At 26.7% G+C, this 17994-nt stretch overlaps 1 protein-coding gene across 2 annotated transcripts; it reads right to left on the reverse strand.

Annotated features, from left to right (window-relative positions):
* Positions 1-1524: 1524 nt before the first annotated feature.
* On the reverse strand, positions 1525-17412 carry LOC107456594 (vacuolar protein sorting-associated protein 26C). 2 transcript variants are annotated; one of them, XM_043044355.2, is made up of 10 exons: positions 17132-17412; positions 14892-15035; positions 14192-14341; positions 10821-10901; positions 9858-9932; positions 8641-8724; positions 4464-4560; positions 4246-4371; positions 2574-2688; positions 1525-1833 (listed from the first exon to the last, which is right to left on the reverse strand). In XM_043044355.2, the coding sequence occupies exons 1-9, from the start codon at positions 17186-17188 to the stop codon at positions 2606-2608; spliced, it is 897 nt and encodes a 298-aa protein (XP_042900289.1). In that variant the 5' UTR covers positions 17189-17412; the 3' UTR covers positions 1525-1833; positions 2574-2605. The 2 variants fall into 2 exon arrangements, with proteins under 2 accessions (XP_042900289.1, XP_042900290.1); XM_043044356.2 differs by having other exon boundaries at positions 8641-8721; positions 17132-17270.
* Positions 17413-17994: the final 582 nt, after the last annotated feature.

Here is a 17994-nt window from a genome sequence, read left to right on the forward strand (position 1 = left end):
TGTTAATGGTTCAAAATCATTAAAAAAAAAACTATACTAACCAGGAATATATGCAAAAACATTCTATCATGACGAAATTTGACTTAAAAAATTTGCCGTTAAAAAATTTTCAATCGACAAAACTTACGTTATATTTCATAACAAAATTATAATTTATTCATTGTAATTTCTTCTAATATTATTAATTCATATTTTGTGCAAGTGGGAAAATTATTTTGCACTACCCCAAATAACTCAAGACATTGTTGTAAGAATAAAGGAATTACGTATACTTTTTCCAAATCGATTTCACTTTTCAAAAATAAAAAAATAAGTACAAAGAAGTAGAATCAGAATTTTATCAAAAAGTTTTTATTTCTTTTTCTTGGTAAATTATCAATAAGTAACTCCAATTTTCATTTCATTCATACCCTAAAACTCCCTTAATGTTCTACACATATATATTTTTGTAATATAATAAGATGTTGAATTAACAAGATTGAAACAAATAGAGAAATTACATTGTTTTTTCAGGATAAAAAAGTGGTCACAGATTAAAAAAATAATGGAGCTTTGAACTAGAGAAGTAAATTGCAGAAATCAATATAATTAAAATTTTACCAATAAAGTTTTTTCTTTTAAACAATTAGAAAAATTATAGAATCTCCAAGTGTAACATTCACTTTATCCTATAACTCCCTTCTTATATGACTATTTTTTTTTTTTTTTTTTTTTTTTTTTNGGTTTGGGTTTTTTTTTTTTTTTTTTTTTTTTTTGGAAAAAAAAGATGTTTTTACAGCTTTTATTTTGCAGCTATTCTTAACTGAGTAAGATGCTGAAATTAATATTATGTACAACTTTATAATAATGTGAAACTTTGCTTCTTTATCAACACTACAGCCAAGTGCAGGCCAAGGCTTTCTTAGTCTGCTTCTTCCAGGATGAAGGATTTATTGCAAGGTTTCTTTAACTGTTCACTCCCAAGACTCTCAAATCCTTTTTTATGCTGTCTAGCCACGTCGTAACAGGTCTGCCTCTCTTGTATTTTCAATTTTTGAAAATTTCAATTTTTTGCTGAATCAACATCTTTGCATAAAAAAGCGTGTCCTAACTATCTCATCTTGAAGGACTTAATAACTCTCAAGATGTTAGGTTGTCTATATTTATCATATTTCATGATTATATAAACTTCTTCAAACATCGCACCAAAATTTAATCAAGGAATCTTTCTTTTAAAAATATGTAATCAATTTTCCTCAAATTTATTAATTGCTCAGCTCTCCCAACCAAACAAAGCAATTAGTCTAATCAGTGTTTTATACAAGTTTCAGCATCAATAAAGATGATTTTTGACTTTAACTTCCTCCTCAGACCAAAATAACATTTAGTATTTGCTATCAGAAATCTGCTCTTAACTTCAGTTATAATATTAATATTGAAACTTTTTAATACAATTATTAGACCTAGCATTTTAGGCATCATTAAAATTATATTAGAATATCAAAATCAGAAAGAAAACCAATACCAACAAAATACACACATAACTAAATGTAACAAAAATATGAATTTATTTACAATATTATATATATAACTTCATTGAAAATCAATTCTATTTTAAGATGATACATCTTTCTCATCTAGGGCATCATTTTATACAAAGATATGTTTTAAATTTTCTGTGTGAAGCAAAATTATTAATTTCATGTTAATTTTATGTTGGTTCTTCACAAATCTTTGAAAATAAAAGAGTCCTCAATCTTTTAAAAACAAGAGCAGAAAAGTTGAACCTGACAGATCAGCTACCTCTCAGCCACAATTCTCAGTCCAATTATAGACTTTTCAACAAATAATTATCTGCAAGAAAATATTTAGAAACAATTTTAAAAAATTGCATGCTTTTAAACTAACATTTTCAACTTTTTCATGATAAAAAGTAACAATTTCAAATGAATAAATTATATATTATTAAGTGAGGGCATTGCCATGGGGAATGGACGATTAAAAATTATAATTTTATGCAGATTACTTTACGGATATAAATGAAATTATTTTTATATATTGACATTTGATAATTAGATATTTCATGCATAGATACATGTTTAAAAAATATTTTTTGACACAACGAAAGCTGGGAGAATATCTGCTAAAATATGCCTGAAATAAAAAATGGAAATTTTTAACATAATAGAAATAATAAAAAAAATTAGATTTTCGGATGATTAGGATTTTAGATCTGAATGTCATAGATAATTTTGTATATCTTACATTGTTTATTGTTTTGTTTATAATAATCATAATGCGATGTAGTATGAATATTTCAATCAAATGTATTTATGAAGATTTATTTTTTTAAATATTATATTTAATAATGATAAAAAAAATTGAAAAAACAAGCATGCAATGATTATACTGTTTCAGATCTTCGACAAATAATAGCAATCCTGCTTTAATACTGAGGTATTTTCTTTATTTACGCTAGGAAACTACAACAAAAATCTGAATGCATTACTTAATTTGCTGCTTAAAAAAATATGCATGCAACTTCTATTTCTATTTAAAACTCAATAGTCAAGAAAAAAAACAAAAGTTCTTACTTCACAAGTTTTCTTGATAACATTCCAGCAACTCATGCCCTTACAATGACTATAGGAAAGTTTTCAGTGATTATATGCTCATCCTCAAAAACAACTACTACATTAACTTCAAATTCTAAAAATAAACACATATATTTAAATATGTACTATACTATACTATACTTTAAATATGTATTTCAGTAAATTAATATAACTAGGATGAATAAGAACCAATTCTTTTACTTAGTAATACTGCATCAATAGAGCAAACTCCCTGAACCTTTTAATCTCAATTTCCCTAATCTTCAAAGATTACATGTTACATATCAAAAGAGTACAACCCTTATAAAGTTTTCAGAAAATTTAGAAAAAATTTGATACTTAAATATGTACATTGATAACCAATAAAATAACTCATAATAAGCACAAATGAACTATTTTTACAAAAGACCCTGAAAAATTTTTGTCAATCTTGGGATATTTCTTGTCCGAAGTAACTTATTTCTTAATTTAAAAACACTAATTTTTATATTATTTAAAAAATTTTAATAAATCTGTAAAAAGAAAAAAAGAAAAAATATTTATTTATTACAACTAGCACTATTGAAAATATAATAAATTAGTAAGGGAAATATTTATTAGCATCTCAAATCTTCAAAACTGCAACTTTAAGAAAAATAACAAGCAAATCTAATATAATAATGCTGAACTGTTAAAACCAGTTTTAATCATTATTACTAGCATTATTGAAAATATGATAAATTAATATGAGAAATAGTATAATTAAAATTTTAAGAAAAACAATTTACAAAACTATCAAACCTAACTATTAAACAATCAAACATTTATTGATTGAATTTAAATAAATTATTTAATTATGATTTTGTATACAAAGTATATATACATACTAAAACTTTATTTAAGACTTGGATTCAGAGACATTTTTTTAGTAAACCTTTTTATTAAACATTCTAACTTAAAGCTCAAGTCATTTTTTATTTTTTTTCATTCAAAGAAAGATAATGTTTAAGTTACACTTGCAACACAAAAATCTTAATGAATTCCAATGATAAAATAGTTAATTGCATAAAAAAAGGGTTAATATGTTCTAACTGTTACTAGAGAAAATATCTTACAAAATGATACTTTTCAATTACTACGGAATTTTAAAAACAGGTATTATTTTAAACATTTAGATATTTTATTTTTACTAACATATTTTATTAGATTTATATCATTCAAAACTTCAAAGGAACAGATGTGAAATAATACAAAAAGATGGCCATTGTGTTGGTCATTGTTTAGAAGAAGTACAAAGAACCATATAAATGCAGTAAATGTTTTAATTTAATTTTTTAAGATATGAAAATAATACAGTAAAATTTATCAGTTAAAAATGTCAAAAATTTTATCTTCAAAATTGTTTTTTTTTAGGAATTGCACAGTAGTGTATGAATATCCTTAAAAAATAAAAGGGAAAAAAACATTTTTAGGTGCACAAATGACATGGCACAATTTTGTGCATTAAAAAGATATTTTTAAAAGCGTACTAATATTAAACATTATTAATAATAATAAAAATTTTAAATGGATACACATATTTAGATGACTTATATGCTGGAGGAAGAAAAAAAACATTATTTTGAAGCACACGCTGACATTTTTACACTGAAAAATAAAACATAAGTCTTACCTATTTTAAAATTATTTGTGACAAGTGTTGGACAAGTAAATAGCCTGGGAAATATCATATGTATAGGAATCAAAATGTTTCTGCAAACATCTCCTTCACCAATTTGAATATTCTGAATTTCTGTAGCTGTAAACAAACATTAAAATAGAAGTAGAGCAATCAATCAAAAAACAGCCATAAAAAGTCTAAGTTTTCAAAAGCATTAAAGAGTTTATTACCGTCTCGAGAATATCCTTCTGAGCAACCACATGTTTCAACTCTTACTAACTGTAATTCAACAGAACGTATTGTAGCATCACACTTCTCAATACATAACTATAAAAATAAATAAGATAAGTAAATTTAAAAAAAACTTTAGCTCCATAAATAATCACTAGATTTTCAATTGTTTTTGGTATCGAAATATGATAAAATACAAGAAAATATATATATACAGAGAGAGAGCACAATAAAGACAAAAAGGTGAGTTGCTAGGTGAGTATTTTTATTTCGATATGCCCATGCACCATGATACAGTGACACCAAAAAAATCAGTTTCAAATAATATGTATATAAATATACATAAAAGTTGCAAAGAAAAAAGGCAAAACTAGAATCTTAAAATAGCCTTGAAAAAATAATATTTCAATTAAATAAAAATTCAATATATCTTTATCATGAGGGGACCTTTTATAAACATAAATCAATGTCAAAGCTTTGTGTTAATCTGAGCAAACTCACTTCAATTTCAAGTGGCATTAGCACAGTTGAAAACCCAAATGAGTTGTATATGGCAAATTCCTTCATTAAAATTAATAATTTTTATTGATAATTCTCTATTGTGCAGGGTTATGAACAAGTAACCAAACTTTTAATGCTTTATGCACGTTTAAATACAGTAAAGCAGAGTATTTTATACAATATTTCAATAAAATAAAAATTCAACATATCTTTATCATGTGGGGACTTTTTATAAACTTAAATCAATTGCAAAGCTTTGTGAAATGTGTTTATCTGAGCAAACTCATTTCAATTTCAAGTGGCACTGACACAGTTGAAAACCCAAATGAGTCGCATACGGCAAATTTCTTCATTAAAATCAATAATTTTTATTGATAATTTTCTATTGTATAGGGTTATGAGCAAGTAACCAAACTTTTAATGCTTTATGCATGTTTAAATACAGTAAAGCAGAGTATTTTAAGCTGTCCTCACTGGATCTTGAAGACCTTTGCACCTGAATAATTTATTCCGTTTGCATTAGGTTTTGAGATAATGTTTTAGAAAATTTATTTCTATCAACAAAAAAAGGAGATAATTCTAATTTTATTTAATTCCTTAATTTAGGTGCATTAATGTAGTGTTGCTACAACTCTCTTTCCATTTTATGACTATCAGTGAGCCTATTTCTGCCCAAACTGTCTGACTGTTTTAGATAGCCTCTCTGTAAATAAATTAAGCAGTTTTGATCTGCCAATTTTTGTGTAAGGGTTGAAAACCTGTGAAGAGGGGCAGGACAGAGGTGAGGAAGAGAGGGAAAAGACTGGACTAGCTGGCAGAAGAAGAGGAAAAAGATATTTTTTGGTAGAAAGTTCTGAAGAATAAATATACATCTACCCTGAAACAATTGCTGCAACAGGACTGAATAATTAAGATATATCCAGCGAATAATATCCTGATACTTACAAATAGTCTATCAGCTCCTCAACATTTCAAGCACATGTGCAAGATAAGTGACTTTAGATTTTATTAACTCCAGCAGCGATTCCCTTTTCTTAGAGATTCTTCAAATCTGTTTGTCAAATGTTGATTTAGTATAGAACAATTTGTAATGACCTTATTTTATTATGCCACATGGTCAAATTTATTTTCATGAGTAAATCTTGATAATTGAGTTGATCATCATTAAATGTTGCTTAAGTAAATTATATCCCTTGTGATCATTATTTTTAGACAGATANGAATATTATATTAAAAAAGGTTATAAGAATGCATTTGAAAAAGAATTGAAAGTACTATTTTGTGTATAACATATTTATTAACTAACTTTTTTTTAACCAAATTTTATATTTTTTCGATTTAAGTCTTGGATTCATAAATTTTAAGAAATATGATGTTGACAACCAATTAAATAGAATTAAATCACAATATTAAAATAAAAATATTAACTTAAATATGAACTTCTAGTAAAACCGTAGAAACCTTAATTTAATTGAAAAAATGTATAACTTAAGAAAAATTAATTTCTCCAAGCAACATTGAAAATAAACATTCAGCACTTGATCTCAATCCTTATCAATCAATGGATTAAAAGATCACTTTGATTAGTTTTTATTGGTTTTAAAAAATACGCGATAGAAAACATTTAGCATTGTGGTTATTTTTCTACATTTCCAGAATAATAAAAAATTAGAAAAAGGTAAATATAAGGAAAAACTGATTAAAATAAATAAATAAATACACTGAGATTTGGAAAGAATCTCATGCCTGTAAATAATCCTGTAAGATTTCTCCCATACGAATTTTAGAAATATTTCAAAAATTTGTTAATGAATTCCAACTTTATATTTTTATCAACTTTAAAAAAATAATAATAATTGGGAACTATAAGTTACTCATTGTTTAAACAGCTACAAGCAAAGTGAAAGTGTAAAAGTGAAGGTGTAACAGCAACACAAAAGTGTTCTTCTAAGCTTATATTGCAATAGAATAAAATGTAACAACATTTAATTTTATTATTTGGTGATCTTTTATTAACATATTCCAACAACAAAGCTTTATCAGCTATGTTAAGTGCCCTCTAAGCAAACTCAGTTTAATTTTGAGTAGGACTATAACTGTGGAAAACCCAAATGAGTCATATAAAGAAAACTTTTTTATTTAACTAAACTACCCAAACTTTTAATACTTCCATACATGCTTAAAATTTGCAAAGCAGAGAATTTGAAATTATAGTCACCGGATTTTAAAAACCTTTGCACCCCAATTTATCCCTTTTTCATTAGATAGTGAAACAATTTTTTTATAAATTTATTTTTAAAAAAAATAGGGTTTTTTTCTGATTTTAAGGAGCTTATCTCCTTAGTTTAAGAATAAAATCTTTTTAAATCTTTTTTGTCCAAATTACCTATGAAATATTTCAAAAATGACCACAGTAATATTTTTAAAATGACAAAACTGCATTTAAGGGCTTAAAACTGCAATATAATTTCAATCATTTTTATAAAACTAGATATACTGAACTAAATGCAAATAATTCAATCCAAATTTACTCGACTTATTTAAAAAATATTTGTTTCTGTATACAAATATTTCAAAAAACAAATTCAGTTCTGCAACATTGATTTGTATATACGAAGAGGATGGATAACTTTTTATGTCTCTAATTTTATCATATGATAGTTTGTCATTTAGCATTATATAGAATGCTAAAAAAAATGAAAAAGAGAAAATATAAAACAGAATAATTCATACTTTGCCAAAAATGACTAATGTGCTATTGACTAAATATTCTATAGAATGAAAGCATTTTATATTCATCAAATATTATACATTATAAATAAGGAACAGCAATAGAATATGCATCACTTAAAGTAATAATTAATATGAAAAATAACTCATGGCTTTTTCTCTGTGTTTGAGTAAATAATTAAAAAATATCACAAAAAAGATCAATAAAGTTTGAGTCTAACTAGATAATTTACAGGAAAGAAGTAGAAAAAAAATTTCTAAACTCAATTGAAAAAATGTTTGTTTCATAAAATTTTTTTATATTTGTTACTATGCATTAACATTGCTTGTAGAAGTGAATGTGTTCATGTATTCATAAACTAAAGATACGATTTATATAAATACACTATTAAAAACAGACATATTTCAAACAGATATATATATATATCTCACATATTTTTAAAAATTATATATTGCATAATATTAAATAGAGAATTTTAAAAAAATCAGCTCACAAAAAAAAAAATACTTCACATTATTTCATAAAAAGCTACCCCTCATTGATTCATTCTATCATTGTAAAAAGGGGCTCCAAGCATCTAGCTAAAAGAGACATCAAACGAGGACACATACTTCACATTTATTGCTATTAGCTATTCTATTAGATATTATAAAATTTAATATTTAACTGGTAAATGTTTGGCTAAAGCAAAACATTTTATGAAGAATAAAATATGAGTTTAAAACAAATTTTATAATAAAGTTTTAGACAGTTTAAAATTTAAATATTTTTTGTAATTAAAAGAAGAAACAAAGAATAGTTTGCTATAAATAATAATTTTTACCATAGAAATATGTTCACTTATATCATAAAAAGAATTTAAAATATTGAATTAAGAAATAATTAAGAAAAGTATAGACAAAAAAAAGACAATCAAAAACAAAAATCTAATTTATTCAACATACCTCTCCAGTAAATGGCTGCATTATATTACACACTGTAGAGTCGATTCTTCCTTTTATGACAAAATTAGGCATATTTTTCCTCTGCTTAAGAGAAGATAAATTATAAATGTAACATTCACACATAATGTAAGAAAAAAATTAAGTGGAACCTATTTTCCTTAACACTGAATGTACTAAATGTATTTGTAATCTTCCTTTGCAAAAATATTTTTCAATATGTGAAAAAAAAATTTGCAAAAGCTATAATACATTCACAGTTAAGATTCTAAAAGCAAAGATGGATATCTTTGAAAGTCTAAAATAAAAGTATAAATACTATAATGTGCATATGTTATCAATGTACAGTTTTTCAAAAATACAATTAAAACCACTTAGTCCTAAGTACAAACTAACATATCTTGTTCACAAGAGTAAGAAAGAGTACAAGCAAGGGAGTACCATATAGATGAGATGACAAAGATAAATTTAGATTGAAATGAGTATATCACAGCAATCATAATGAATTTTCAAACGTGGAGCTTTATTCCAAACCCATATAAAGAATTTTAAAAATGAAATTTTTATTTGACTTAAATGAAGAAAAAAACTTAAATGATATTGTTCATTTAAAAACAACAACAAAATCTATTCCTTCTTAGTTTCTTACCCAGTTTAAAGCAACTTATATTTTGGAATTTTTTTTCTCCCTCTTCTTTCCTAACAAATGATGGAAAAAGGCAATTTGGTACTTAAATCAATACTTTTTAGAAAAAAACTGTTCTTAATAGGTACTAATATATGTGAAAACTGAAAGAGTTTATTGGATTCTAGATTTAATATATATATATATANTGTACCCTCCTTCCCGACCTATGACCTGTTTTAATCCTTCCACTCGGCAACGACGTTATATATATATGTAAGAAGAAGCAACTTAAAAAAACATTAAAAATGAACTTATTTTCAATAAACAATAAAACTATTTATGCCCAGTTTTATAATTCTCTTACTGAAAATTATTATTATTTAATTTTAAACAATATTGATAATAAATATTAATAGCATTAAATTAAAGTCAAGCATATTTTATTAAATTTAAAAAAATAATAACACTTCATTTAAAAAATTTTAGCATTAATTCCACTTTATTAAGAAAATTAAATAATATTTTAAAAAACTACTTTAATAAACTTGAAATATTGCAAACTAAATCATATTTTAATTTATAAGAAACTTACATATTTAACATTTTGCAAAGATTCAGGTGTAATGTTGAAATTAACAGGAACTGCTTTAGAATCTGCTTTCTGTTCCTGAAAACATATAATATAGAAAAATAAAAATATAAGTAATTTTTAAAATCAAACTGATATAACTAAAATTAAATATAAAAAATAAATCAAATATTAATACCTACAAAACAAAAGAGCAAATACAAATTTAGTGAGTTAGGTTGCGTGTATTTTATGTGCATTTGAAAGGCATATTTGCCAAAGATAAACAGTAAAAAAAGATAGAAAGTAGAACTTAAATGAAATTTTACTAACATAGTGATGGGTAACATAATGCAAGATCCTAGACGCCAAAAACAAAGAAAAGTGAAAAAGAGAAAGGACACACTTTTGCAATAGTATAAATGCATATTTCATTGATTTAAATATAGTTCAGATTGTTTCAGGTTTGGTATAAAAGCTTACAAGTTCAACAGTTACACAGGAACTTTGGTACTAATATGCCATAATTCCACTAACTAATATGCCATTAATTCCACTCCAGAAATTGCAATCCTTGAACCTAGTTTGTCGTTGATTCCACGACACGCATATTGCATAGAATGTTTTGATGTGTTTTAATTTTTAATAAAATTCTATCTTAAGAATTAAGATTCGGAAAAGCTACAAACCTAATTAAAACATTGTTGACAGATGGCGGGTTAACCTGTCTTTTCATGCCCAAACATTGTTGACAGATGATGAGTTAAATTTATAGTTAACGACTTCAAAGTCAGCAACATAGCATGTCGAGTAAACTGGTCATCGGTCAAGAGTGTTTGGGCACAAAATCAATATTTAGAATGTTTTACTTCACTCCTATATTCAATTACAAAATAAAGATCAGTCACATGACCTAATTTCAGTGCATAATTACCAGTCAAAAAAATGTTTAATTAAAAAAATTACAAGAAATTTATTTATACCAACCTTATATTCAACTATGAACTCCAAAACTTTTTGCAAATCCTTGTTCAATAGAGATCGCTTCATCTCACACTTTAAGTAATACTGGTAATTGGAAAATATAAATATTACATAGATGTTAAGCTTCAAATTAATTTAAAATATTATGAGAATTGCTACCTATTACAATAAAATTTTACCTTGACATTTATTTGTTACAGTGCCAAACAACTAATCAAAAACTATTATAATAAAATTTTAAGAAAGTTAATTTTTTTTTTTCAAATAAAAAAATATTGCACACAAGTGGGAGAAAATTGAAATACATAATAAATATAACATTTGAAGAGTATAACTGCTAAAAGTTATTCTTGCTTACCAAGAAAATAAAATGAAATTAAAAAAAATCATGGTTTGTGTGCCTTAAACTCAAAGCAAAGCTTTAATTTTACTAACTTGCTAAAAAAAAAATCCTAGAAATTTAACTGATTAATCAGATTAAAAATATATTTTTTTAATAAATTACCAATATGAGAGTTTTATGTAGCAAGTTGATAATCATTCAAGTCTTTTTCAATGTTTACAAATTTTAATAAGTTCATATAGTGCCGCATTAGAGGAGCTTATCAATTAGTGAAAAATTAAATTGCGAATACATTGCATTTTCGCAAAACTGCACCTTTTCATCAAACATTTTGTGATAATTGCATAATTAGCATAAAAAGCACTTGCTTAAGATGGATAAAACTAAACAATTAGAATAATTTGAACAAACTCACAAAATTAGAAAAAGAAAAAAGTTTTCACTCAAATTTGTTATTTCATATGACAACAGGAAAACAGCCAAAACCTTAGGATTAAATAAGTTCTTTTCAAAAGTAGGAAAATGCAAAATCTTCTTTTTTTTATATATATATCTTCGATATGAAAAAAATTACATTATAAGTATAAATAAAATTGAAGGAACTAGAAGAAGAGGTAGACCACCTACAAGACGGTTGGACAGTAATTGCTAAGACTTAAAATTGTTGGGAATAAACAGGTGGAAAAATCTAGCTCAAAGTCGCCCTGCTTGGAGGCAGCTAATTGAGAAAGACTTGGCCTGCACTAGGCTGTAGTGCTGACGAAGAAGAAGTATAAATAAAGTCAACAAAATCAAGATTCGCTCCTTAAAACACATAGAAAATTTAAAATATTCCACTTAATCTTGAAAAAATATTTATTTTGCTCTTAAATACTGTCTGGTTACATCTGTAACTTGAAGATATAGTGTTCCAAGTGGAAATATAAGCTCTTGGAAAAGATTATTTTGTGACATGCATATAATGGTTCCCTATTAATTACAGAGTATCAATATTAAATTATCAACTTTGAAAATGAAAGAAAAATTTGCAATTAATAATTACATTTGATAAAGCATTAACTATGCCCAATGCAGATTAACCAACACTCAATCCCATTCTTGCTACAGAGAAAAACATTATCGGCTATTCTCAATTTATAATAAAAATTATTCTGTAGACGTAATGTACTTATTCACGCAAATATATTTTGGGTTGCAAAACAGATAAATATAGACAAAAGATTGTTACCATTTTGCTACAAAATAAAATGCTGAAATTCCAATAATGATATTTTCAACATAAAAAAACACAGTTTGTATACCTTCTGAAGCAAATACAACTCTTTCATTCCTTTGTTTTTGTACAATCTGTGACTACTATACTCCTGGTGAACACTTCAGTAATTTTTAGTTAACTACATTACTTTTTCAGGACTTGTAGAAAACCTTTTAAATTTAGATATTTAGAAGAACTTGTATCGTTTTTGATTCCAACAAGTAAATAAACAGTAATTTTTAACTTTTTTAACAATTACAATTTTTATAATTTTTTTATAACTCAGTATTTTTTTCAAGACATTTAATATTAAATTAAACCTCATATTTAAAATAATTTTTAGTGAAAAAGAAACATATATAAAATACATACAGGAAGCGAAAGATTATTCTTAGTTATGGTAAAATAAAAATGTAAATTGATTTTGAATAATGTGAGAAGAACCAATTAGAATCATATTTAATACAATAATTTTATAGAAATTATTTAAAGATACTTGCATCCAACCTGCTTGCTATTAAAACAGTTTCGCACTGGATATCTTTTCTATGAAACGTACGACGATGAACTTTTTCACCAAAAAAAAAGGGCTTTTTTTATTAAATTTAGTGTGCTTTTTAATTTAGAATTCATGCAAAAGCGGCAATACACTGTAAGAAAACTAAAAAGCTTCGGTTAAAATCCCTTAAAAAAAAATTTCTCTAATAGACAGGATACTGCAATTTCTTTAAGGAAAACAGAAATATTCATTAAAACATTTAGGTATTTATCTTTCATAAAATTATCTACAACCTTTCATATCATTTTCCTTTTATTCTCTTAATTATTTAAAAAAGTTTTTCACATAGATAAATGAATCTCAAACACTAAACAAATAATAAACATCATTGATTTTTTTTTTCTCCGGTTTTATAACAAATTATTACAATAAATTTCTAAATTTTATTTCAAACCAATTGTGATACCAAAACAAAAAATTGTCTGATACACCAATAAAAAATTAATGCATACTTTTTAAGAAAGAAACCTTTCAAAATAATTGACTTCATATTTCCCTTAAATATTAATAATTTGGCAAAATATAAATAAAATTTGTTTCTCTTAAATAAGTCATTGCTTCACTACCCTTCTTCAACTTTAAAAACATAGATAAGATTTTAAAACTAACTATTAATCAAAAGGTAAAATATGATAAGGAAATTGCAAAAGTAAATATACCAGAAGCTTAAGTAATAAAAAATCTAAAATTATAAGAAATATAAAATTATTAAAAATCAAATCATAAAAATCATTTTGATGATGAAAACCAAAAATATACCTAATAGGCAACGGTGGTCACAACATTTCAAAATAATGCATGCCAATTACAAAATTAATTTAAGAAAAATTTGCAAGTGTAAACATTTTCTTTCGAAGCCATAAAATTAAAACTCTAATTTATTTATAATAAAGAAAGCTTTTTTTATTATTTATTAGATAATTCTTTTAGATTTATTATTCATTAAAACATTTGATTGGAGGAGTTTTTATTTCAGTGATTTATTTGAAGGAGTCTATATAGTATTTATTATTATTTGTATTTAGTAAAATCTTCATTAATCTTAATAAATAGAGTTCTAAATACAACTTCATTTTATTAACATAAAAAGCAACAAAAAAAATTTGTTACAAGTGGTCTAGAAATTCCTTGGATTTTAACTTAAGTGAACTTAGTTTTTAATTGCAATTAACACCAGATAATGCAAACTGATTGATCAGTAATAAAATAGTAAATACCTGAATGCTGATAAATACACCATGATAAGTTTCATATAAAGTTCTATTTGTCCTAGGTTTCAAGGGTATTTCAAAGGGAAGTTCAGTTCTCCCGGCTGGAAATTTGCCAGGTTTAGCGATTTCTAGAACACAGTTGGTCAATAGGACAGGCTGAAATGAAATAATATTGTTAATTTTTCCTTTAACAAATTAAGTTTCAGAGAGTTGATTATGATATTAAAAGATAAAATAAATCAGTTTAAGATAAATGAGAAAAAACAATCCATGGTCATATTAGAAAAACGAAAATTAAACCTTAAAAATGCTTTTTTTTAAAAATTATTCTTTTATAGTGTTGAATCGTTAATACCTTCAGTTGTAACTCAAAACTTTAAAATATATTATATTAAATGATATGACTTATTATTTTCTGCAATAAAGTATTAAATATAAATTTAAATAATTGGTGTTCTTAAAAATTTATAAGAAAAGAAAAATTAATTAACGAAGTGACTTAATAAGAAAAATTAATTAACGAAGTGACTTAATAAAATATTGAAATAACATTACACAAGTGTGATAAATGCAAAATGTGCAACCCAAAATATAATTACTAAACAAAAATCATTCAATATAAGAAATTATAAATTAAACCTAACTTATAACTTATTCTTTAAAATAAAATATTCTTTCAGTCATGCAAAGATCTGAATAACTTTACCTTAGCTGATGAATAAAATGCTTCCAAAATGCCAACGTTTTTCGCACTTAGCTGCATGGTAACATTACCTTCCATAGACAAAGTTAAACCTTCATGCTTGAGTTCATTTCTACTCTCAATAATCACATAACCAATAATTGCCTCCTAAACAAACAAAATTTCAAATTTTTAAACATAGTTAAAAAGTTCACATTTTGCACAGTAAATTCAGGACAAATGTAACAGAGAAAAAAAAATAATTGTCTCCCATTTTCTCTAGAAGATTACCAAATGTTAGAATCAGATATTGAAATTAATGTTCTGGTGTAAATAAAGACATAGTATTTTTGTTTTTTGAACTCCAACAAATCTGCATACAACATTATAAAATGAACAGTGTAACACTCTCTCAACTGAAAATAAAGAAATATCTCAACTATGAAAAAAAGTAGTCTTAAAGAAATATGAAAAAAATATCTCAATTGATCAATCCTTCACAGAAATCAATTCCTTCGTAGCTAATAATAGGAAGATATTTGCATTGCAATCTGTGGCAGAATAATCGCCAAGCAACTTCTAGGCAGCAGCCTGAGAGAAACTAAAAAATAAATAAATAAATGGAAAGGGACCAACTGGAAGGGTGTAATTCATGTATCGTTATCTGTCGCCCAAACCATAATCACCAAAGTGCCAAGTAGATTTTACACTTGCACGTTTAAAAAAAAAACATGTAGATGTTTATTTGGGGGTTGGCTACGAGTTTTACCTTTCGAACTGGTCTTTTTCGGTGATGGTTTTTTAAGTTTCTCGTGGGCCACTGCCCGGAAATTGCAAAGACTTGGCGAGTATTCTGCCACAGATCACAATACAGAAATCTCCACAATAATTTAAAATCCATATTTGCAATTATAGTTGGCATGACATATCTTGATACGGAAATATTCCCAATATAGTTCAGATAGATGATATTTCCATAGTGGTAGCTGCTCCCCTCCCAGCAACTACAATAGCCAAGGTGCAAAAACGTCTTTTACAAAAGTTTTTAATTGTTAAAAGTTATACCTTCTCAGTTGGCCTCTGTGGGATTTTTTTTCTTCTTTTAGTTTCTTATGTATTACAGCTTAGTTTTTATCAAAATTAAGCATAAGCACAGATATAGAAATACTCCCAATTGTAAATGCATAAAATACATTTAGGTAACAATATGTTGTTGACTACATCTATCGGACTGAGATAACAAAAGTTTGCATCAGAATTTTTCCTATATGTTTCATACATCTGATAAAATCCTTAAAAAATTCTAGCAAAAAATTGACTAAGAATGTAAGAAAAACTCTTATCTTAATATAAAAATTGCTAACATTGAAAATAAGAACTTAGTCATAAATATTTACATTTAGGTAGATAGATATTTTATTTATGTGGCACAAAGGTTATTGGTCTGGGAAACATCTCTGAGGATGATCTGAAAATATGTCATCACAATTTTGATCCCCTGCCGAGGGTATGGCTCCACCACTTTGGTAGCACAACAACCTGCGTGCAAAGTTGAGGACTTTACTGTAGAACAGTTTCAGGAGGACCTATACCACACACCCTCGGTCCACAGACGCAGGCTGATCAAAGGGGTCACCCACCAGCTTACTGACCACAATCAGTTAATTCAAAAGAATTCATAATTACAATAGAACAAGGGGAGATTTCCGTATCATGATCTGTGCCACAATAATCGCCAAGTCTAGGCATCTTCCGGGCAGCGGCCCGCGAGAGAAAAGGTATAACTCGCCGCCATCCTGGGCAAACATCTGCATGATTGTTTTTATAAAAAAAATTACAAAATTTAAAATCTACTTTGCATCTTGGAGATTGTAGTTGGCGAGACAGATCACGAGACGGAAATATCTCCTAAAAAAATGTCCTGTTCAAGTCTAACAGATGCTATTTTTCCTAAATTTACTGGTAATAAAATCTTTCTAAATTCACAAATTTCAAATTAACCAAATAAGCAATTAAGCTTTTAGAAAAGTTTTAAAAACAGACATATAAGCTTTTAAAATAATAAGAATAAATGCTTCAGCAACTTTTTATCAGTTATTTTATTATTAGTTATTTTATGTCTCTTCCTTGCGGTGATGGAACGAAATATATACACCCACTTTTTAAGCGAGATAAATAAAAGAACAAAATAAGTTGGGACATTGATATAATTTGAAAAGCAATTATTAAAAAAAACAAGCTGCCAGATTATTTTATGCACTCACCTCATCATGATAAATTTTATTAACACGTTTAAGACGAATATCTAAAGTAACAGACATTTTTAACTACTACAAAACCAAAACAAACGAAAAAACAACTTGATTAATTGTAACTGACTGCTTATTTCTGCTTAAAACAAAGCTTCTTACACGCAACTGCTAAGCCTGATTTGATTAGCTAAGGGCCCATTTACACTGCATTTAACAGTTTTATAGACATGAGTGAAGACGTAAGTGCGAGTGTTCAGAAACTATATGTTAGGGGCGATTAATAGTCCCGCAGTGTCCGACGGCTCGAAAGACACAATTCCCAATGGAACACCGAAGTCAAGCATCACTGACTGCGGTCAATAAGTGGATGGTAAACACTTTGATCATCCCACATACGGACCGCGAGAACGCTGTATCGATCCTCATAAACTGTTTGACAGTAAAGTGCTCGAATTCGCAAGCAGTACGTCGGTCTACCAAAACAGGGGAACAATTCCCTCTGTAAAGGATCAAAATTGCAATGGCATGTCTTCGGATCAACCTCTGGGCTGCTTCCCAGACAGTCGTGAATTGTGCCCATTGTGCAGCTCTAGTGCTACGTTGATAAAATACGTAACTGACTACCGATTCCCATTGACTGCTGTTCATAATCTCCTGATCAGAGCATAGAAAAATGAAATATCTGATTAGTTTTTTTTTTCCTTTTTCGCAGGAAAACAGTTTTCACTAATAAGATTCTAATTCTCGCTTGACGTAGATCGGAAGACGCATTCAGTGAGACTGGTCTTTTTGATGACCTTCTCGCTCATGCATTTCAGCGCAATCCATATCCGAATCTTATACAGTGAGAATAATGGTTGGGAAGATTGGTATTG

Source organism: Parasteatoda tepidariorum, chromosome 5 (assembly GCF_043381705.1).
Source record: "Parasteatoda tepidariorum isolate YZ-2023 chromosome 5, CAS_Ptep_4.0, whole genome shotgun sequence".
Taxonomy (NCBI): Eukaryota; Metazoa; Arthropoda; class Arachnida; order Araneae; family Theridiidae; genus Parasteatoda; species Parasteatoda tepidariorum.